Genomic DNA, 22,189 nt, shown 5'->3' on the forward strand with positions numbered 1-22,189 from the left:
TCCTCCCACCGCCCCCAGCCCTCAGGTCTGCTGACGTGCCCCACCCTGGGGAGCACTTCCCACCCCTGACCGGGACCCATCAGCTGCCGCACCCTCGGAGCACCACCCCCCCTCCCTATGGCACTCTGCACACTTGTCACCCTGTTTGTGGGGGCGTGTGACTGTCTCCCCTCCACAGGGGGCGGTGCTCAGTGCCTGGCCCCAGTGCCTGGCCCCTAGCTGCTCACAGTTGCAGCAAGTCGCTGAGGTGAGTAATCAGTGCCTCCCCTCCTTTTGGCTCCAGGCCCCCCTCCCATTTCTGACTCCAGGCTCCCCTGGACACCTGGCTTCCTCTCACTGGATGGTCAGATTAGTTACTACCTTTGAGAATTCATCATTCGGAACTATTTTAAAATGACCATTCACTTTCATGTCCTTCAACTCAGCAATTTCACTTCCAGGAATCTATCTGAAAGACAGACAGATGTCTGGTCATGGCATTACTTAAAAACAGCCCACCCCCTCACCCCACCCCACCCCAAGTTGGAAAGAACCTAAATGGCCCAAGAACAGAAGTTCAACGAAGGCCCGCTGTGTGAGAAAATACTTAATAGATGTTAAAAATTGTGTTGCAGAAAAACAAGAGGAAATGCATCTAGGACAACTTAGTGAGCAAAACGATGGGCCATGGTGTGGTCTGGGGCTCTATCCCACTGCCACCTCGGTTGTGCACAGACAGGTGGATGGTGGTCCGTCCACCTGTGGGAACGTTCCTGATACCATCGAACTGCGCGCTTGACAGTGTTTGAAGCACTTGATTCTGTGGGATGTGGGTCTTAGCACAATTGTTTAATAACATGGCAGGTCTGGTTGACCAGGTCACCTCCCGGTGGAGGGCTGACAGGCACCCACTCTTTGCAGCTGTGCACCATGAGACTGTGACTCTTCAACTTGTCACAGACGCCGTATGTCCATGAAGGACGGGGTTGGGGAGGCAGAGCTGTCCCCTACTGGGCCCCCGGGTCTGCGCGCGGCCTCTGCTTGTCGACCTCGGTGCTGGCTGTCCTATTTTTACCACTATTGACCCTGAAGGCCATCGAGGAGGGCACGCTGGAGGAGATCGAAGAGGAGGTCCGGCAGAAGAAATCGTCACGGAAGCGCAAGCGAGACAGCGACGCCGGCCCCTCCACCCCAACCACCAGCACTCGCAGCCGCGATAAGGACGACGAGAGCAAGAAGCAGAAGAAGCGCGGCCGGCCACCTGCTGAGAAGCTCTCCCCTAACCCGCCCAACCTCACCAAGAAAATGAAGAAGATCGTGGATGCCGTGATCAAGTACAAGGACAGGTAAGTGGGGGCTCCGGGGGGGCCCTGTGAGCCCACTGCCTCTCCACAAGCTCTGGGAGGTTCTCTGTCTCAGAGTCTCTGCCCTCATGGGACATGACATTCACGTCCTGGAAGAGGGGAGACAGTGTCAGCCGTGATGAGAGGGCAGGAAGGTGACCTTTGAGAGGAGCCCTGAGGAGGGCAGGTCTGGGGCCCTACAGTGGGGTGAGCAGAGGACAAGGGTGTCTGCTGTGATGGAGGCCGATCACGTGGCCAGTGGACCGTGGTGAGGAGGCTCCTGTGGCTGGAGCAGAGAGCCAGTGGGTCTCCTATGGACACCTGCCCCCCACCCTCGCTGCCCTCTTCCCATCTGCTGTAGTCTCCCTGGGCCATCGCAGGTCAGCCACTTGTTGAGAAGACATAGACCTGGGTCCCTGCCCTCAGAGAGATACCAAATAGAAGACTGTGTGCTTTCTGCTTCAGTGAGGGTCCTGAGTGGGTCAGGAGCTCTCCTTAAGAAAAATGGGGACTTTTCCTGGTGGTCCAGCGGTTAAGGCTCTGTGCTACCTTGCAGGGGACACGGGTTCAATCCCTGGTCAGGGAACTAAGATCCCACATGCTATGTAGTGTGGGCTAGGGGGAAAAAAAGGATGGAAAAGGCAGAATAAGAAAATCATGGCTCTCTCACAGCCCTCCCAGGAGATGCGTGTGTGTCCTGCCCACCCAGGGCAGGTTGTGTGCAGGTGCGCAGGGCAGCCAGGGTCGTCCTTCAGCCCCCCAGTGTCCATTCTGCTTCCTGCTACATCCAGGTCTATAAGGCTGTCCCCATTGGCAGGAAGGCTTGAATTTATAGCAGTGCTTAGCAGTTAGTCACAAGCGAAGTGGGGGGGACTTAATCTGTGGGAGGGAATAGTGTCAAGGTGTGAGCCCAGGGGTCATCCCTTGGAGAAACTGTTAGCGTGAATTTTAGGGTGAGTAGTGACTGTTACAGAACCCAAATAAAGGATGCAAATTGTGCTAAGAATTTTCCATCATTAGAAGAGAAACAAAGGATGAGGTGGAGAAGAGGCAGATTCAGGTTCAGCTGCTGGGCCTAAGAATGTAACCTGTGTCATTGTTGAGAACAAAACATCAAACTCATTTGGACACTTCACCTCTGAGGCAGATTCCACAAAGAAAAAGAAATGTAGAGCAACCATTATTCAAAATACGGAATGTACAAAAATCCAAAGAAAACGACAGACCCTGGTCTTTTCTTCCTAATAATATTCTTCCAAAAGAACCTTGTTAGAATCGAGAAAACAAAGACCCTTGGAGGTCAGTGGGGAAGGATGGGTTTTTCTGAACGTCATGCAGGTTGCTAGCATATCCAGACAGAGAAGATGAACCTTGACCTCTCCCTTCCCTGCACACATGTATTAATTTTAAATGGATGATAGACAAATGTGATGTAAATAAGCTGTGTTTCAGTAAAGGTTTTTTTTTTTTAATGTGAAAAGAGCAACATGGGAGAAAATCTTCATGGCCTGGAAGGAGGCTAGACTTCTTCAGGAGGTCAGAAACGCCACTAGCAATAGAAGACTCTTAAGTGAGACTTCACTAAAGTTAAAAACATCTGTTCATTAGAAGACACCCTCTTAACAGATGGTGGAAATTGTTACAGACTTGGAAAGGAAAATCAGATTTTAAAACAGGCCGAAAGGGACTTCCATGATGGTCCGTGGTTAAGACCTTGTGCTCGCTTCCAATGCAGGGAGCACAAGTTTGATCCCAGGTGGGGAAACTGTCAGATTCTATGTGCCCTATGGAGTGACCCTAAATAAATAAAATGGGCAGGAACTTCCCTGGTGGTCCAGTGGTCAAGAATCTGCCTGCCAGTGCACGGGACATGGGTTGGATCCCTGGTCCAGTAAGATCCCACCTGCCACGGAGCAGCTAAGCCGGTGTGCCCCAACTGCCAGTCCTGGACTGTTGAGCCCGTGCTCTGCAACAAGAGAGGCCGCCATAGTGAGAAGCCCAAGCACCCCAGCTAGAGAGTGGAGAAAGCCCATGCACAGCGCTGAGGACCCAGCACAGCCAGAAGTTTAGAAATAAGCAAAACGGGCAAAAGGCGTGAGCACACACCTCCCAGAAGAGGATGCCTTGATGACTAGTCAGCATATGAAAAGGTGTTCTGATCACCGCACGAACGTCATGACCACAAGGAAACCTACAAGCGGGTGGGAGTGATGTGCCCCCTCATGTGCCCCAGAACGGCGTCACCAAGAACGTGGAGCTCCAGGACCTCACACGCTGCTCGTGGGTGCACCGGGCTCTGGGCATTGTCTCCCAGAGCTGGGCGCACTGACTGCACTTCTGACATGCCACTCCAGTCCTGGTGCTGAGCGCACACGCCCACCAGAAGACACGCACAGGTGCGTCCACAGCAGCTCTGATCACAACTGCCCTAAAGGAAACAGCCTAGCGTCCACCCCCAGGAGAACACGTCCACAGTAGCCTAATGGAAGAGCAGAATTTTGCCAACCACAGAAACAGCCAAACGTCAGCTCCCTGGAAGAATCTTAGAGATGCTTTGTTGAGGGAGAGAAGCCAAACATTGACAAGTACAAGTTGTGTGCTTCCAGTTACAGGAAGTTCAGATCACTGGTGATGGATGTGGATCAGTGGTTACTTCCGGTGGGGGGACTTGACAGGGAAGAGGCCCTAGGGACCCTCTGGGACTTTGGAATCTGGGTCTGCACTTGAAAACCTTCACCAGGAGTACACCTCAGATGTATATACTTCCCCATAGCAGGCTACATCTCGGTTAAAAAAAAAACACAGGGTTTCCCTGGTGGTCCACTGGCTAAGAGGACCAGTGCAGGGGCCCTGGGTTCCACGCCTGGCCAGAGAACTAGGTTCCACATGCAGCAGCTAAGAGTTGATGTTGCACAACTGAAGTCCCCACCTGGGGCAACGAAGACCTGGTGCAGCCAAGCAAATCAGTAAATAGACACTTGGAACCAGCATCTTACTGATAAGGCCTTGGATATTTTCAAACCAAAGACAAAATATGTCAGATATCAGTCCACCTTCTGTCATCCTGTGACTTAGAGAAAAATCCATCTGAGCATCGTGTTTCGCCATAGGCACACAAGAGAAAGTGGCTCCCCCAGCTGCTGGGAACCACCATTCTCCGGGCTGTGTGAAATGGGTGGTAAATCGGTCTGGTATGGTGCAGGGAACCCTCAAGACTGGTCTTTAGGACACAGAGATCCTGTTAGGGATTCTGCCATCCAGCCTGCCAAGAAACCCAGCTGCAATCACAGAGCTGAGCTCCCAGCCCTGTTGGACCCACACAGTGGTGCCTCCATTGAGGGTTGGACAGGCGGCTGACGTTTAACCTCATGTCCCCCTGGAATAGACGGCCACGCTAGATTGGGCATGCCTGCTAAATCGCTTCAGTCATGTCCGACTCTGTGCAACCCCACGAACTGTAGTCCGCCAGGCTCCTCTGTTTGTGAGATGTTTCAGGCAAGAAAACTGGAGTGGGTTGCCATTTCCTTCTCCAGCACTAGACTGGGAGCTCTCCGTTAAGCTGGGGGAACTGCAGAGCAGTTACAAGAAGGACAGCAAAGAAGACCATTCTGAGAAGTCCCCCCGCACTCCAGCTTTGAGATGTTTGGTTCTTGACTGGAGCTGGGCCTTCCGCTTGCTGGTTTGCTGGTGGCCGCATAGGAAGAGATCAGACGAGGCAGCAAATGCAGGAGAGTTGTCTTGGTTGCAGTGCTACTTTGTGGCAAATGCTTTCAGAGATGATGTGTGGGAACAAGCTGACATTTCTGATGTTCTCAGCAGACAATTTGAAGTCCCGGGGAAAACCACGATGTGGTTCATGCAGCTGTAGGATTCGGCCCCGCCCTGTCTCTTCTGACCACAGCTGCAGAGTCGAGGGTCTCCAAGTCCATCCTCAGACTCAATGATCGCCTGGAAGGACTCAGAACATTCTGAAAGCTGGTGTGCTCATGGTGATGGTTTTTCACAGCGGAAGGACACAGGTTAGAACCAGCCGAAGGGAGAGGCATAGGGAGCAGCGTCCTGTGGCGTTGCAGGCAGCACCACCTTTCTGGCAACGTTACAGGAAGACGCACACGGAGCAATACCAGCCCGCAAGCCTTGCTGTCTGGGAACTCGGTCACATAGACATGACTGACCACCACATGGCTGCCTGGTCTCCAGCTCCTCTGTGGTTGAGCTGATGCCGTGTGACCCCACACCTCTGCCTAGAATCACTTTCTTAGACTCTGTGCCCAAGGCCCCCAGTTAAAGAAAGTCACTCCAATCCTGTCCCGCTCCAGGCAGGCCATCCAAGGGCCGAGAGATGGCCTCCTAGCAGTGGAGGACAAAGGCCAAACCTTTCTTTGGGCCAGGTTATAATCTCTGTGATGGACCTGTCACCTACCTGGAAGGTTCTGAGGGACTGACCACTGTGCCACACCAAGGAGAATAGACATAAAAAGAAATCAGAGGCAACCTAACTCACTCTTTTGTCTCAGACTTCTGACCACCCCTTCCCAGAAGGAAAAGTGAAACTTTGGGCTTAAAGATCCCATTTCATTTCCAGAACCCTGAGATTAGCTAAACACTGCACTTGAGTTAATGTGGATCCGAAGGAGAGACCGTTACAGCTTGGTTCTTGGCTGCCACAGAACGGTCACTGGACATTGTCAGCAGCTGGCTTCCGTGGAGGGAGCCTGCCTTGCTCAGCCGGGGTCATGGGGCTGCTGTTCCTGCCCCTGGTGATCATGGAGGCTTGATGTGGTCTCTCCAGAGAGAAGTGGCTGGACCTGCCCTGAGCTGCCACTGAGCAGCACCGCTCCAAAGTCTGCTTTCAAGTGTTGATTTCAAGATCGCCCCACAGTTATGTCCAAATACCCATGCAGTCATGGGTGCTTGCACCTTCGCATCTATACCCTTGTCTGCATGCAGGTAATGTCCTGATTTGGAACCTCTTGCTCCCTTCATGTGTGTTCAGACTTAGGGCTGCCACACCCACCCTTGCCAAGCTCCTTGCCGCCCATCCGTGTGCCCTGCAAGTAGCATGCCCTGGCATTGTATGGCTTCTGACATTGGCATGTGCAGCTTCTGGCATTGGCAGCTGCAACCCCTGCTATGTCAGGATGAAGATACACATCCCAGGACTTCGCTGGTGGTCCAGCGGCTAAGGTTGTGCTCCAAGTGCAGGGGGCCTGGGTTCAGTACATGGTCAGGGAACTAGATCCCACATGCCGCAAGTAAGAGTTCACACGCCACAACTGAAGATCCTAAGTCTGCAACTAAAACCTGGCGCAGCCAAATGAATGAATAAGTAAGTAAATATATTTTTTAAATGGTTCAGTTCAGTTCAGTCGCTCAGTTGTGTCCGATTCTTTGCAACCCCATGAATTGCAACACGCCAGGCCTCCCTGTCCATCACCATCTCCCGGAGTTCACTCAGACTCACGTCCATCGAGTCAGTGATGCCATCCAGCCATCTCATCCTCTGTCGTCCCCTTCTCCTCCTGCCCTCAATCCCTCCCAGCATCAGAGTCTTTTCCAATAAGTCAACTCTTCGCACGAGGTGGCCAAAGTACTGGAGTTTCAGCTTTAGCATCATTCCTTCCAAAGAAATCCCAGGGCTGATCTCCTTCAGAATGGACTGGTTGGATCTCCTTGCAGTCCAGGGGACTCTCAAGAGTCTTCTCCAACACCACAGTTCAAAAGCATCAATTCTTCGGCGCTCAGCGTTCTTCACAGTCCAACTCTCACATCCATACATGACCACAGGAAAAACCATAGCCTTGACTAGACAGACCTTAGTCGGCAAAGTAATGTCTCTGCTTTTGAATATGCTATCTAGGTTGGTCATAACTTTTCTTCCAAGGAGTAAGCGTCTTTTAATTTCATGGCTTAAGATGGTAAATTTAAAAGAAAGAAAATGCACTGCCCGCTATGGGTTCACTATGGGAAAATGCTTGAAGAATCTGCAGGTGACCAGTCCTGGCCTGGGCAGCCCTGGAGGCCAAGCCTGCATGCAGGGCCTCTCAGGGCACCTTCTTCTTGGTGCTTGGAAACCTGAAAACTACACAGAGGAACCATCTGTTAAATAGCCATGAGTGATACCAGAATTAAGTTGGAAATAGGGATTTCCACTTTAAAATCTAAACACGCAAATAAGTTAGGCTCCGGGGTCTGGCCAGGGATTGTGTGTGTTGCCAGCTGCTGTCTTCTCCCCCGACCCTTCGCAGGGAGGCAGCTGCTCGTGGCCAGAACATTTGGGTACTGTCTCCAGATGCCAGTTAGTGGTCACGTGTCCCAAGGCACATCCCATGGCGCCTTTGGGACAGCTTCAGAGAATAGCATCTTCTAGAAGGCCCTTCTTCAGGGGTCAGCCTCCTTAGGACCCCACAGAACCCCCTCTGTGCCCAGCTGGCTGGGGTATAGAGCTAGACTGTTAGCAGCTCCAGGGCAGAGTTGTGACTGCTGTAAAATCTGCGTGGGACAGTGGAGGCATGTCTACACCAGGTGTCCTGAATTTGCTCACGGAGCTGAGGTTGTGCAAGAGAACATCTTTTTTTTTAGGAGATTCTCAGAAGTTATTCCCAGAGGGTTCAGAAAGCTGGTGATGTGTACAGGTGCCCAGGCTAAGCCTCCCAGAGCTGAGCGTCACTGGGTGGGCCCTCTGGGTCCCGTTCCCCTGTCGGCTTACCAAGGACCCTGTAAGAACTGTAGGGGTCTGTAGATCTGGGGTCCATACAAGATTCAGGGCTTCCCTGGTGGCTCACTGGTTAAGAAATCTGCCTGCTAATGCAGGAGCCATGGGTTGGATCCCTGGTTTGGGGAGCTCCCACATCCCGCTTGAGCAACTAAACCTGCTCACCATGACTGCTGACTCTGTTCTAGAGCCCACGTGCTGCAGCTGCTGAAGCCTGCAAACCCTAGGGCCCATGCTCCACAAACAGAGCAGCCACCTCAATGAGAAGCCCAAGCCCCACAACTGGAGAGTAGCCCCTGCTTGCCACAACTAGGGAAAAGCCTGCCCAGCCACAAAGACCCGCATAGCCAAAAATAAATGCAATTGTTTCTTTAAAAAAAGCACCAGAGTCCCCTGTGGGTGATGAAGGGCCCCACCGCATGCACCATGGCAGCTTCACCCGGGCCTGGGGGCCACTGCCCAGACCCTCTCAGCATTCGCCCTCTGCCCTTGCAGGCGCACTGAACACCTTGATTAGAATAAAAAAGCAGATATCTCTCCAGGGGAAAGGTTGTGCCTTGATTTGTAAGAAAAACTGGGGCAGAGTCACAAGGCCCGGGCAGGTTGTTGAGCAGAAACATTCTCTAGGAGAGGATGCCCCAGTTGGCTCCGGTCCCCTCAGCATGGGCCTCTGGGGAGAAGGGAGCGGGCGACAGTGGGTGGACTTAGAGCCCTTTCCTGAGCGGGCAGGGAGGCCTCAGGCTTCTCCTGCCTCAGCCTGTGGCAGGCCACACTGGCCCTCCGTCTGGAGCCCAAGCTTGCGTCCTCTGGGGGCAGGAGGCAGGCCTCCACCTGCAGGGCCAGGTCTGGGGTCAGCGTCATCTGCCTGGCACCCAGTCTCCAGCCTGGCATGGGAGGCGCCCGGGTGAGATGTTGTGAGAAAGAGTGCTGATTGCTATCATCCAACCCCAGGCCAGTCTGAGCATGGGCACGGGCCTGGCTCTTAGCCAAGTGGGGCTCCAGGCTACAAGAAGATTAACTTGGGTGGCCTTGTTGAGCCAGACTGAGATTCTGAGCCTGCCACAGACTTTGCTGGAAGAAGCTCCAGCTGCCCCAGTGTGTCAGGCCAATTCCACCTCTGGGCTTCACTCTCTGCTGGTAATTGCCGTGGTCTAGACAGAGCACGCCAAAGACCACAACAAAAAAAATAGGGATCTAGTTCTAACGGTCTTTGTGGCTCATGTGCTCCAACTCTGCCATGCTAAGACTCCGTGCCCCAATGCAGGGAGCCCAGGTTCGATCCCTGGTCAGATAACTAGATCCCACGTGCCACAGCTGAGACACCTGGAGTAGATGGCACACCTGAGAGGTGGCCTGCGTTATGATCTGCCTTCTGCCACTTGCCATGTGGCCCTGGGTCTGGTGTCCCTCTTCTCCAGCATAAAGGTTCCGTTCAAGCTAAGTGGTTTCAAGACACGAGCCTCAGGAACTTCGCCGACGGTCCAGTGGTTAAAAGACTTCCTCTTCCAATACGGGGTATTGGTTCGATCCCAGGTTGGGGAACTAAGATCCCACATGCCTCTAGGCCAAAAAACCAAAACATAAAAACAGGAGCAATACTGTAACAAATTCAATAAAGACTTTAAAAATGGTCCACATGAAAAAAAAAAATCTTGAGGGCTTCCCTGGTGACCCAGTGGTGAAGAATCTGCCTGCCAATGCAGGGGACACTTCGAACCCTGCTCTGGGCAGATCTCACTTGCGACGGAGCAGCTAAGCCCACGAGCCACTACTGCTGAGCCTGTGCTCTGCAATAAGAGAACCTTCGCAATGAGAAGCCACGCACCCCAGGGAATAGTAGGTCATCACAGCAAGAGAAAAGCCCACACAGCAATGAAGACCCAGCACAGCCAAAAATAAAATTATTAAAGAGACATAATGCCAAATGTAATGTGACCCTTGATTTCAAAAAATATTTTAAAAAGGAAAAAAGAAACATAAGCCCTCAGGCGTGTCATTGGCTCTCGTAAAGCAGTCAGTTCACTAGAAATGTTGGTTCATTAGGTGCTTATTAATCAGCATTATCACTTGCAGCCAGTCCAGCCCTCCTCAGCAGGAGGATCCTGTAATAATGTCCCCCCTCCCCCTCCTCTGTTGGGAGAGTGTGTTGAGAGTGCAGGGCAGGTGGCCTAGAGACCTTTCCTACTGGCAGGTTCCTTGGTGAGTATCATCTCCTTTTACTTGTACATGAGGCTGGATTTTTCCTGCATCACACAGTCATAAATCTGACAAGATTGATCTCATAGCAGTGGATGCCTGGCAGGTGGAGGCTCTTAGTAAATATCTGTAAGTGGAACTGCCCTAGACATTTCACTTTTCTGATTCTCGAAATGTCCTTGATTTTGTAGTGGGTCAAAAATTGAACCTAGAAAGTAATTGTGTTCTAACATCTTTTGTAAAAAATAAGGATACATGGTTTTGGTGGGGTTTTTAAACATTTATTTATTTGGCTGCATCGGGTGTTAATTGCGGTACACAGGATCCTCATGACAGCTTGCAGGTTCTTCATCGTGGCTCAGGGGCTTCTCTAATGGCAAAGCACATTGAGCTTGTGGGCTGTTGTCATGGCATGTGAGCTTAGTTGCCCCACAGCATGTGGGATCTTAGTTCCCCAGCCAAGGATCAAATCCATGTCTGCCTGTCATGGAAGGTGGAGCCATTAGAGTAGTTCCTGGACTAATAGCTTTTTAATATGTTTCATTATTTTATTTTCAGGTTTCATGTATGATGTGCATGCATGTATCTTGAGATGCTGTATCAGAGAAATGTTCTGCTGCTAGATCAGTTCTTAATATCCTGAGCTGCGCCTATCTGGGGCTTCCCTGGTGGCTCAGATGATAAAAAAAAATATCCGCCTGCAGTACAGGAGACCTGGGTTCAATCCCTGGGTCAGGAAGATTCCCCTGGAGGAGGGCATGGCAACCCACTCCAGTATTCTTGCCTGGAGAATTACATGGACCAAGCAGCCTGGTGGGCTACCATCCATGTGGTCACAGAGAGTCAGACACAACTGAGTGGCTAAGCACAGCTGCTCCTATCTAGGACCCTTGCTGATACATTTCACTGACTGAGAGTCAAAAGAGAAAATGGCCCAGGGTGAGAAGATGTTATCTAGAGGTGTCTTAGGAAGATCTGCACTCTAGGAAGGAGAGTGGTGTTGAGGGACAGGGCGGGGCAAGTAGTAGGATCTATCAGGAGCACCATCTTCAGTTAACTGCTTCTGCCTGCCTGAGGCTCTCAGTGCTCAAGATAAGAGTGCTGCTGTGATCCATTTGCAGTGTCTGCCCTTGTCAGAGGATGAGCAGTGGAAGGCACCAAGCTGTATGTTATCATCCCCGGTACAGACATTCTTCCTGTTGTTTTTAGGATTCATACCAGGGCTCAACAAACCAAATCAGCAGAAATAAGGTCTGGCTCATCACTTGTATGTGTATAGTCTGAATTAAGAATTTTTTCTTAGATGAGTTTCAGAGAATCAAAAGTCCACTGGTCAGGACTCAGAGCTTCTACTTTAGGAGGTCTGAGTTTGATCCCTGATCAGGGAACTAAGATCCTGCAGGCTGTGTTGTGAGGCCATGAAAAGAAGATGACAGCTGTCTCATGGTATGAAATCATATGAAAATCAAATTTTGTTTTTTTATAAATGAGGACACCTGGATAGTGTATTAAAACCTAGACTGCATATTAAAAAGCAGAGACATCATTTTGCAGCAAAGGTCCGTATAGTCAAAGCTATGGTTTTTCCATTAGTCATGTATGGATGTTAGAGTTGGACCTATAAAGAAGGCTGAGCACTGAAGAATTGGTGCTTTCAAATTGTGTTGGAGGAGACTCTTGAGAGTCCCTTGGACTGCAAGGAGATCCAACCAGTCCATTGTAAAGGAGATCAGTCCTGAGTGTTCATTGGAAGGACTGATGTTGAAGTTGAAACTCCAATACTTTGGCCACCTCATGTGAAGAGCTGACTTACTGGAAAAGACCCTGATGCTGGGAAAGACTGAGGGTAAGAGGAGAAGGGGGCAACAGAGGATGAGATGGTTGGATGGCATCACCAACTCAATGGACAGGGATTTGAGTAAACTCTGGGAGACAGTGGAGGACAGAGGAGCCTGGCGTGCTACAGTCCATGGGGTTGCAAAGAGCTAAACGCGACTTAGCAACTGCAGAACGACATAAATGAGGAACACAGCCAGACTCCCTTTGCCTACATATTCTGTGTGGCCACTTCGATGTAACAACGGCAGAGTTGAGTCATTGTGATAGAGGGGGTATGGCACACAAAGCCTGTAACATTTACACTAGCTGTTCACAGATGAAGTTTGCTGACCCTCGATTTAGAACAGCACGTGGGAAAGGATGGGAGAGATCCCTGACTTGGCCGAGGAGACCTGTGCTCAAGTCCTGCCTGCCCCCAGTTCCCAGTGCCTGGGCCAGCTCTCATAACCGCTCTGGTTTCTCCATTTGTTTGAGTGGCATATCCAGTGTCACTGAGAATGGATACTGAGAATCTTTTTTTTTTTTTAAGGGTTTTGTTTGTTTTTACTGCTTGGGGTCTTCGTTGCTGTGTGCAGGCTTTTCTCTAGTTGCAGTGAGCGGAGCTACTCACTGGCTGCCGAGCACGGGCTTTAGAGCTCGGGCTCAGCAGTTGTGGTGCACGGGCTTTGTTGCCCTTTGGCACGTGGGATCTTCCCAGACTAGGGATCAAACCCGTGTCCCCTGCATTGGCAGGCTCATTGGACCACCAGGGAAGTCCTCTGATTCTTTATTTCTCCTTCATGTGTTGTGGTTTTTTAAAAAATATTTAGTTATTTATTTGACTGTACCAGATCCTGGTTGGGGCCTGTGGGATCTTAGTCCCCTGACCAAGTGCCCTGAACCTTGGCCCCCCTTCATTGGCAGCATGGAGTCATAGCCACTGGGCCATGAGGGAAGTCCCCCACATGTTGTAATTTTGTTTCAAGAACACATCAAAGGATGTGTCATTTAGACTGGGGCTCTCCCCCACCGTGTGGTCAGACTGGTTGCAACAAACCTCATTCAATAAGGAAGGACCAGTGGGCTAGATGTGGGAGGGGTTGAGGCTCCAGGCAAGGCCCTGGTCACTCAGCCCCTCTGTGTGTCATGTCCCGTTGTAATGGGGACAGGACAGTGAATGAGGGAGAAGATCCCTGCTGTGGGAGCTAATGTCTAGAGGCAGGAGATTAATTTCATTGTCACAGGTAACAGCAGCCACCGTTGCTGCTGGAGCAGGTGACAGGGCAGGCTGGGGGCACGAGGACCGTGGTGGACGCTTCCATTCTTTGTGTCTGAACTGGGGTCATGGGAGGGTCCTGACCGCCTCGAGATTCTCTCAGGCTCCTTCACTCCCCTCCCCTCCGCTACCAGGCAGCCGGACTCAGAGCAGGTCCGGAGATGGAGTTCCAAGCAGCTCTGCCTGCAGAAACTTCTTTAGAGCCAGTCCTCACAGCAGCACGCTCTCTGGGCAGTGGGGTTCCTGATGTTGCTGCCAGGGTCCTTTCTGGAACAGGGTGCTGTATGAATGACCATGCAGGGGCAGGGCAATGGGCCATCCTTGCTCAGAGATGGCCCTGCTGAAACCTGAGTTTGCACACTGCTCTGTGACCCTAGGGCTTGCACCCTGAGCAGTTTCTTCATTTAAAAAATGTGTATTGAGCACCTGTTGTGTACCAGGCTTTATTCCTGGTGCAAGAGAGAGAGCAGCAAATAAAACAGGCAAAGCCTCTGTTCTTCGGCTTGTGTTCCAGCTAGTAAAGCCAGGCAAGATATGGTAGGGAAGATGTTAGTTGCTGTGGACAAAAACTAACCAGGATAAGCAGCCTTGTGCCTAATGTGAAACGATTAAATCAGCAGCGCTTCCGGGGACTTCCCTGGTGGTCCAATGGTTAAGACTCCATGCTTCCACTGCAAAGGGCTTGGGTTCAATCCCTGGTCAAGGAACTAAGATCCTGCAAGCCTTGTGGCATGGTAAAAAGAAAAATAGCAAAGTCTTCAAGAAGGAAATGCAATGCTTCCATGACCTTGGGGTAGACAAAGATTTTTTTTCACAAGACGAGAAACACCAGGTATAATAGGAAATATTGGTAAATTGGACTCAGGTTAAAACTAAGGCCCCTTCGTCGAAAGACACCATCAAAGGAGTAAGAAGACATGCCGTGGGGGACCTCCCTGGTGGTCCAGTGGCTACGACTCCGTGCTCCCAAGGCAGGGGCCCAGGGTTCAATCCCTGGTCGGGGAACTAGATCCCACACACCACAACTAAAGATCCTGCATACCATAGCTAAGACCCCAGTGCAGCCAATTTTTTTTTTTTTTTTAAAAGACATGCCATGAACTGGAGGTGTTTATGATGAATGTGCCCTACACAGAATTCCCAGGAGGAAAAGTAGGAAAACAAGGACTGCCTGGGAGAGGTCATCACATGACCAGTGTACCTGTGATGATGTGCCCAGTTTTGCTGCTCATCAAGGAAACGTGAAGTAAAAACCATAGGAGAGTCTATGGCCGTACCACCCTGAGTGCACACGAGCTCGTCTGCAGGGTTGGGCCTGGTTAGTACTTGGATGGGAAAACAGCAAGAGATCCTGGTAGATGGCTCACCCACAGCTGGAGGAGTGAACGTGGGCTCAGCTGCTACCAAAACTGAGCGCCCCTGCCTCCAGGACCAGACCCCCCACCCCCCAGGGACCTTCCCACACGATGCAGGCCAAGAGCTGGGACACAGTGTCTGCGGCTGCTCACCATTTAATATCTCAGACCATAGCCCAAGTTCTTGTCCCCAGCAGGGACAAGGAGACTGTGGCACGTGCCCACCATGGAGCATGTGGCACAGCACAAGGGCCAACGAGAGCAGGTCTCAGCCATGCAGGGGAGCGGCCACGCCTGGGGCGCACCCTGTGGGATCTCATGACATGAAGTTCAAGAAGAGGCCAGGTTCGGCCAAGTCCTGGAGGCTGGGGAGGCTCACAGGAGTGAGTAAATGAAGATTTGTGCCTTTATCTTTTTCCTTTAATATTTATTTGCTTATTTGGCTGCACCAGATCTTACTTGTGGCATACAAACTCTTAGGCGCAACATGTGGGTTGTAGTTCCCTGACCAGGGATTGAACCCTGGGCATGACCCCCTCCCCTGCATTGGGAGTATGGAGTCTTAGCCACTGGACCACCAGGGAAATCCCCGTGCCTTTCTGTCTTTCACCTCAGTCATCCATTTTTATTACAAGGTGTCGTGGAGGTGATGTTTATATTGAGGCAAGGGCGGGAGCCAGGGTTCCCTGGGGGAGCAGCTGCTTGGGTGATTCTGAGGCGACTGAGCAGGTAGAGAGAGGCACTGACATCGGCGGTTGTGGGCCGCCCATCCTGGAGAGCCAAGCAGCCCCTAGAGCACCATGGATTCTGTTCTCAGCAAGGAGGGACTTGGTGAGCAAGCCTGGAAGGCTTGCAGCCCTGGTGCGTAGGGGGTGGGGGTGAGGTACTCTCCAGGGGATTTCTGAAGACAAAAAAGGATCTCTCAGCACTTTGGCAACCAGAGTTTTGCAGCAGTAGCTTTCCAAGAGGTCTGCATTGTCAGGATGGTTTTCAGAGTCCCTGTGGCCCTGGCACCCTGCCCCTCCCTCTCACATGACCAGTCCCGGGCCATGCACACTCGGCACAACGCACCAGACAACGGTTTTCAGGCCGATTGGGTCTTCATTCCTCAGGGAAAAGGTTCCCCCAGAGGTTTGTGAGAGGGTTTTTACTATGAAATGTTCCTCTGTGTAATGGTGCTAGAGTCCCCCTTCCTGAGTTCCCTGAAGGGCTCTGTGCCCTGAGGCCAGGTCACCTGTGTGATGCTACAGGCAGGCACGTAGCCTTGGCACCACATGCATGCCTGTTAGTGAGCTGCAGAATGAGTTTAGTGGATTTAAAACTGGCGTTTCATTTTCTTTATTTTGTTGTTGTTATTGTTGTTTTCTTTTTTAATTAACTTATTTGTTTATTCAACTTGGCTGCATTGATTCTGCATTGTGACACACGGGATCTTTAGTTGCGGTATGTGGAGGTCTAGTTCCCTGACTAGGGATCGAACCCGCCCCCCCTGCATTGGGAGAGCAGAGTCTTTGCCACTGGACCATCAGGGAAGTCCCCAAACTGGTGTTTCTTAAAAAAAAAGTGAAGTAAAGCCGGAATTACTAGCATCCACCACTGTGCCAAGCACTTGAGTTACTTCACACCTGCAGGCCCATGTCCTGCTCAGAAGTATAGAATGACACTGCAGTCAGGATGATAACGGAGAGCCCTTTGCTGAGAAGGTTCCATGGGGAGGAACAGGGCCTGTGTGGGTTGAGGAGTCAGGGGTGCAGGTCTGGGCTCTGCTGGAACATCATAAACCAGTTTCCCAGAGTGAGCGGGGTTGGCTTGTCTCCCAGCACCCTGAGTCCACTTATCTGAAGTAGAGGCCCCAACGTATTTCATGCCTGTTCTCGTTTTTTGGAAATTTATATGAATAAATTCCAGTTTTCCTGTGGCCAAACCACCCACCAACCTGTTCATGAGAGAGAGGACACCTGTGCCCCTGGGGAGGGGCCCTTGGGTGGAGACAGTGGCCTGGAGCTGGCCTTCCCTCCCCACCCCCAGTGTGTGACCTGCCAGCCCCACACAAGGCAGGAAGTGGCTGAGAATTCAGCTTGGAGGAAAGAGGGGGCTGGCCCTTGTTGAGCACAGGTGACCCCACTTCACGCTGGGCAGGGAGGCCAAGACCAGCAAGGCTGGTGTTGAGGCTGGGCTAGATGAGCTTCTCACTGGTTTCCTCATTACAGTTGGGATAAGAGAGTCCATTGAGAACGTGTGTCGTGTGTCTGGCCCAGAGATGGTAGTCGTCCGAGGCCAGTAATGTGCAAGGCCCAGATTCCAACCCCCGTGTTCCCCCGAGTGTGAGAAGGGGACCAGGGGCAAGTGGCAGCAGCCTCTGGAGCGGGCAGTCCTGGCCAGGCTGCTCCCTAATGCCACTGTAGGATGGGGCATCTGGCGACAAAACGCGAGAAGCAGTCAGGTCATCACTGCTGTCTTCCTGGCCGGTAAACCAAAAACAAGGATGAGATGTGTTCAGGACGTGCAGACGGGGACAAGCTGCCACCCTGTTCCCTGAGAACTGTCCTGAAAAGACCAGGAAAGCAGCCGTGCTGATGGGAGGTGGTGCTCCACTCTTGGTGCCCCCAAGACCGAATCCACCATCTCAGACCTGCCCTGGAGGAGCCTGTGTTGCGAAGCAGCCAGGAAGGAGCCCGGGCAGTGAGCGGGACCTGAATGAACCCACAGCCAGAGCATGTGGGGCCCCGGGTGGAGAGAGTGGGAAAGGAGGGTGACCAGGTCCCCAGCCCCCTGGTTGGCCACGCAGGGCCTCTGCTACCGTCTCTCTGGGGGACAGGATCCCCATTCTGGAGGCTGAAGGGACGCTGGGGGTGGGTGTCTCTCGGTTCACCCCATTCCTTGTCCAGGCCCCCAGGGGGTTGTTGCCTCGGAGCCCAGTGCTTGGATTCCTCATTTCATGGCCACTGACAGCTCATCTTTCCTCTGCTCCCTAGTACCAAACCAGCGCTGCTTAGTGGAAAGAACTAGGAAACCGCTCTAGTCACCCATTAGCATCTTGTCAGGAGGCGTCTCTCCTTGGGTTTTTGCCTGGTTCTCTGAAGTTCGCTGCTCATGGGCGCCACCCGAGAGAGGCACAACATGCTTGGAAAACCCATCTCTGAAAACGCTGGCACTTAACGCTCCCGATGCGAGCAAACTGATTTCTGTGTCATACGTAGAGAGTTCTCCCTCATGCAGGTGCCAAGGCTCCTGCTGCACGTGGCACGTGACGCTGTTTCCTCCAGGGCTGGGGTCGGGGGAGGTGGGTGAGTTCAGAGCCTCCAGACAGATGCGGCAGCATACCTCTCTGCTTGGCTGCCCCTCGGGAATGTTCCAGAACTCACGAGTCAGCTCACACACAGGAAATGGCTCCAGAGTGGACTTTAAAATTACCCACCGTCTCAGTCCTCCAGCGCCCAGGGTGGAGTGGTGGTTGTAGGGGGTAGGGTGCCAGGCAGAGGTAGGGGCTCCCCAGCAAGCAGGGCCTGCGAGTGACGCAGCCACGTCTCTCCTTACAGCAGCAGTGGACGCCAGCTCAGCGAGGTGTTCATCCAGCTACCGTCCCGCAAGGAGCTGCCCGAGTACTACGAGCTCATCCGCAAGCCTGTGGACTTCAAGAAGATAAAGGTAACCCCAAGTCGAGTGCTTAGAACCATGGGATGTGGGAGCAGGGGTTCTTGGTCTTGGGAGCCCCCACCAGGGGCCCTGGTCATTGGCTACTGGGGGCCTGAGGATGTGGCAGGTGACCCCATCACCCACGGCTGGGCCCCCGAGTCCACACAGAGCCGGGGAGTTCCACTGAGACCCCGCCTTAGGTGGCTGGGACCCTAGGTGCCAGGGGGCCCCGAGATAAGGCCGCTTCTCCTGCCTCCAGGAGCGCATCCGCAACCACAAGTACCGCAGCCTCAACGACCTGGAGAAGGACGTGATGCTGCTGTGTCAGAATGCACAGACCTTCAACCTGGAGGGTTCCCTGGTGAGCAGTCCTGGGCCCCCACTCCCCCACCCCCGTGAATTGACCAGTTCAGAAAAAGGTTCCCTGCACCTCGGAGCACATCGGTCATTACAGAGGCCGTATGTGTTCATTACTGAAAACGTAGCAGAAGATAAAGATGAGCAAAATAGAAGAAATAGACTCAGTCCTGTCCGTCCGCGGGGCCCTGGGCACACTCTGTGAACATCCTGGAATCTGTTACAAAGTCATTCAGGGACGCTTTTGAAAGGACGTCCAGCTCTGTGCTGGGTCCTGTCCTGTGATGAGATTCACACACACACAGCCTCAGCATGGCAGTTTTCCTCATTGCTGGGATGAATGCCTCCTGGCAAAGAGAGTCGCACATGCCAGGGAATGCTAGCTTCAGCGAGGCCGTGCGTCTCTGACGCTAAACTGCGGGTCCTCTCAGAGCCTTTAACCGGGTGCTCGCTGCGATTCTTCACGGGGAGGGAGGGGGACTTCCCTGGTGGTCCAGTGGCTAAGACTCTATGCTTCCAGTGCAGGGAACCTAGGTTTGATCCTTGGTCAGGGAACTAAATCCCACACGTCCCAGCTGAGAGTTCGCGCGCCACGACTATGACCCAGCGCAGCCAAATAAATAAATACTTTAAAAAAAAAAAAAAGAGGAACTCCTGACCTTCTGTCCAGGACCATTTCATTGAGCTGTCCCTTGTCCGGGACCAGGCGGGCGGGCAGGCAGCCCCTCATCGGGCCCCCGACCTGAGCCCCGTGCGTCTCCACCCAGATCTATGAAGACTCCATCGTCCTGCAGTCGGTCTTCACCAGCGTGCGGCAGAAAATTGAGAAGGAGGACGACAGTGAAGGGGAGGAGAGCGAGGAGGAGGAGGAGGGCGAGGAGGAAGGCTCCGAGTCAGAGTGTGAGTCCTGGGGGTGGGGGCGGGAGGTCACATCCACCCCAAGACACCCTGGGGCCCCGCGCTCACATCTCCTTTCCTTGTGGTCCCCTCCCCAGCTCGCTCAGTCAAAGTGAAGATCAAGCTCGGCCGGAAGGAGAAGGCCCAGGATCGGCTCAAGGGGGGCCGGCGGCGGCCGAGCCGCGGGTCCAGGGCCAAGCCAGTGGTGAGCGACGACGACAGCGAGGAGGAGCAGGAAGAGGTGAGGTCCCTGCGCCCCAGGGCGGGCGGGTCACTGGGCGTCCATTCCTCTTGCCAGGTCCTAGACCTGTGGGATGTTTTCAGACCCCCAATCCACAGACAAGGCTCAGTGTTACAGAGCGTGGGACTCAAACCCAAGTCCGTGCAGCCCTGGAACCAGTGCTCTTGGAGCCATTGGGCATCTGGGGTTCAGACAGGGCATCCCTCCTCCCCACCCGACCCGCACAGTTCCCACTGCACAGCCCCAGGCGGGGGCGGGAGGCAGGGAGCTGGAGATGCCCTCAGAGAGACCGTCCCCGCTCCCCCAGTGCTGTGGCCTCACCACCCTGTGCTCCCCAGGCCTCTGCTTGTGGCTCCGTCCTGGCCTGTCTCAGTGGGTTTCCGGACAGTGGTAGTGGGTTGAAAAAGCAAACTGAAAGTGAAAGTCCCATAGACCACAGTCATATAAATGGGAGCTGACACCATGAACGGGGCTGTGAGTGGTACCTCAGTGATGGTCCCCCAGGCACACCAGGGAGGAGCCACGAGAACCGCAGGAGCACTGAGCCCGTTCAGTCTCGTGGGCCTGGGGGCAGGAACAGACTCGCTGGCTGCATTTTAATAAGTTTTGCCCTCTGGCTCCCACCTGGACGCCTGGCCCTTCCCTGCTGCAGGACCTAGGCTGTTTGCTTCACCTCTGAGCCTGCCTCCACTTCCACAAAGCACGGAGGTCAAGTGCATTTCACGGGCCCCGGCTCCCAGCAGAAAGCTTGACAAGTACCATTTCATCATCGTTAGTCTTCTTGTAGAGCTATTTGCAGTAACAGCAAAACCAGGTGCCTCAGAATAATCCTGACTGCTGATGTCTGTGGTGTTATGGGGACATTAATGACATTCTGAACATGGGGAGCGGTGGCCTTGTTTGTGGCCAGGAGAGTCTGGGCTGTACAACTCCCTGTCTGCCCAGTCTGGATCCAGCAGCACCTTTTGTGGCCCTTGCTAAGGTGTTGAAAATGTTTACACAGAAGAGCAGAGATTGTACGTGGTCAGGAATAGCCAAGGTGGTTTTAAAGCTCAGGTCAGGGGAATTCCCTGGTGATCCAGTGGTTAAGACTCAGCATTTTCGCGGCTGAGGGCTTGGGTTTAATACCTGGTCAGGAAACAAATACCACAGACCTTGAGGCTCAGCCACAAAAACAAACAAAAAACCCCCTACAGGTCAGGGGCACAGACAGCAATGAGACAGAGCCGAGAAGGCCCCACCTGCTTCCCAGGAACCAAGGAGTCGATGTGAGGGTGCAGGGGCCAGTCCTTGGGAGAAAATGACATTTGGGTGTGATCTTGGCAGCAGGGACTGAGGGCAAAGGTCACCCCACCCCACCCCCAACCTCAGAGTGGACAAGGCAGTTCTGCCTGCACTGGTGATTAAGTATATTTAAAGCAAAGGTTGGGGACTTCCCTGGTGGTCTAGTGGTTAAAACTCTGCACTTCCACTGCAGAGGGGCACAGGTTCAATCCCTGCTCAGGGGACTAAGATCCCACATGCTGTCTGGGTGCTCCCAAGGGCCAGGCTGACTCTCACTCTCTCCTCCTGTCCCCCTCCCAGGACCGCTCAGGAAGTGGCAGCGAGGAAGACTGAGTCCCGACATTCCAGAGTCTCGACCCCGAGCCCCTCGTTCCAGAGCCGAGACGGTGTTAGCCCTTAGCAGTAACGGGTAGCAGCAGATGTAGTTTCAGACTTGGGATAAAAACTGTATAAACGAAAATCTTCCATATTTATACGGCAGAGAAGATGTAGGACTGTCTGTGTCTGGCCCTGTCCTGGCATCAATAGCGTTTGTAACAGCATTAACTGTTTAAAACGAGAAAAAAAGGAGAAAAAAAACGAATTATGAATTGGGGAACACGCGACACCTGTCTTTCTTCCCTCTCCCTGGCAGTACTGTTGCGGCCACAGTTTGGAATCACTGTAGTTTAAAGCTGTGGATGCATGCGTGTAGCCGTCCACTCCTCGTACTGTATTTTATTGGACAGGTCAGACTCGCCAGGGCTGGGGTCTGCAGGCCCGGCGAGGGTATGTCAGTGTCACTGGATGTCAAACAGTAATAAATTAAACCTCCAACAAAAGTCTTGGCTTCTGCTGGACGCATTCCCGGCCCCTGGCATGGGGTGAGTGTCTGCAGCCACCTACCCGAGCGGTGCAAGGCCCTGGGGCCTTGGATGGGGCCTCACTGTGTCTGCAGCCCTGTCCTCCTGTCACCAGATCCCGGGGGGCCCGTTTCCCAGGGGAGGACACTGAGGCCCAAGCAAAGGGAAGCTTTGCGCGGATGTCACACCATCTTGCTAGCAGCCTGGGCCCTCTCTGGGTCTCTCACCATTGCCCTTCCCCGTCATTCGT

General features: G+C 52.9%; 1 protein-coding gene across 3 annotated transcripts in view; it reads left to right on the forward strand.

The window, feature by feature from the left end:
* Positions 1-21,906, forward strand: part of SMARCA4 (SWI/SNF related, matrix associated, actin dependent regulator of chromatin, subfamily a, member 4) — an 89,945-nt gene extending 68,039 nt beyond the window's left edge. For 2 of the 3 annotated variants that reach the window (XM_052643971.1, XM_052643972.1), the window contains 6 exons: positions 1,072-1,325; positions 18,222-18,330; positions 18,578-18,679; positions 19,443-19,575; positions 19,671-19,813; positions 21,398-21,906. In XM_052643971.1, the coding sequence (XP_052499931.1) occupies positions 1,072-1,325; positions 18,222-18,330; positions 18,578-18,679; positions 19,443-19,575; positions 19,671-19,813; positions 21,398-21,430 (774 nt within the window). In that variant the 3' untranslated portion in view covers positions 21,431-21,906. The remainder of the gene's footprint in view (positions 1-1,071; positions 1,326-18,221; positions 18,331-18,577; positions 18,680-19,442; positions 19,576-19,670; positions 19,814-21,397) is intronic. The other variant, XM_052643973.1, reaches the window with a different exon arrangement.
* The last annotated feature ends 283 nt before the right edge of the window (positions 21,907-22,189 follow it).

Source organism: Budorcas taxicolor, chromosome 7 (genome assembly GCF_023091745.1).
Source record: "Budorcas taxicolor isolate Tak-1 chromosome 7, Takin1.1, whole genome shotgun sequence".
Classification (NCBI taxonomy): Eukaryota; Metazoa; Chordata; class Mammalia; order Artiodactyla; family Bovidae; genus Budorcas; species Budorcas taxicolor.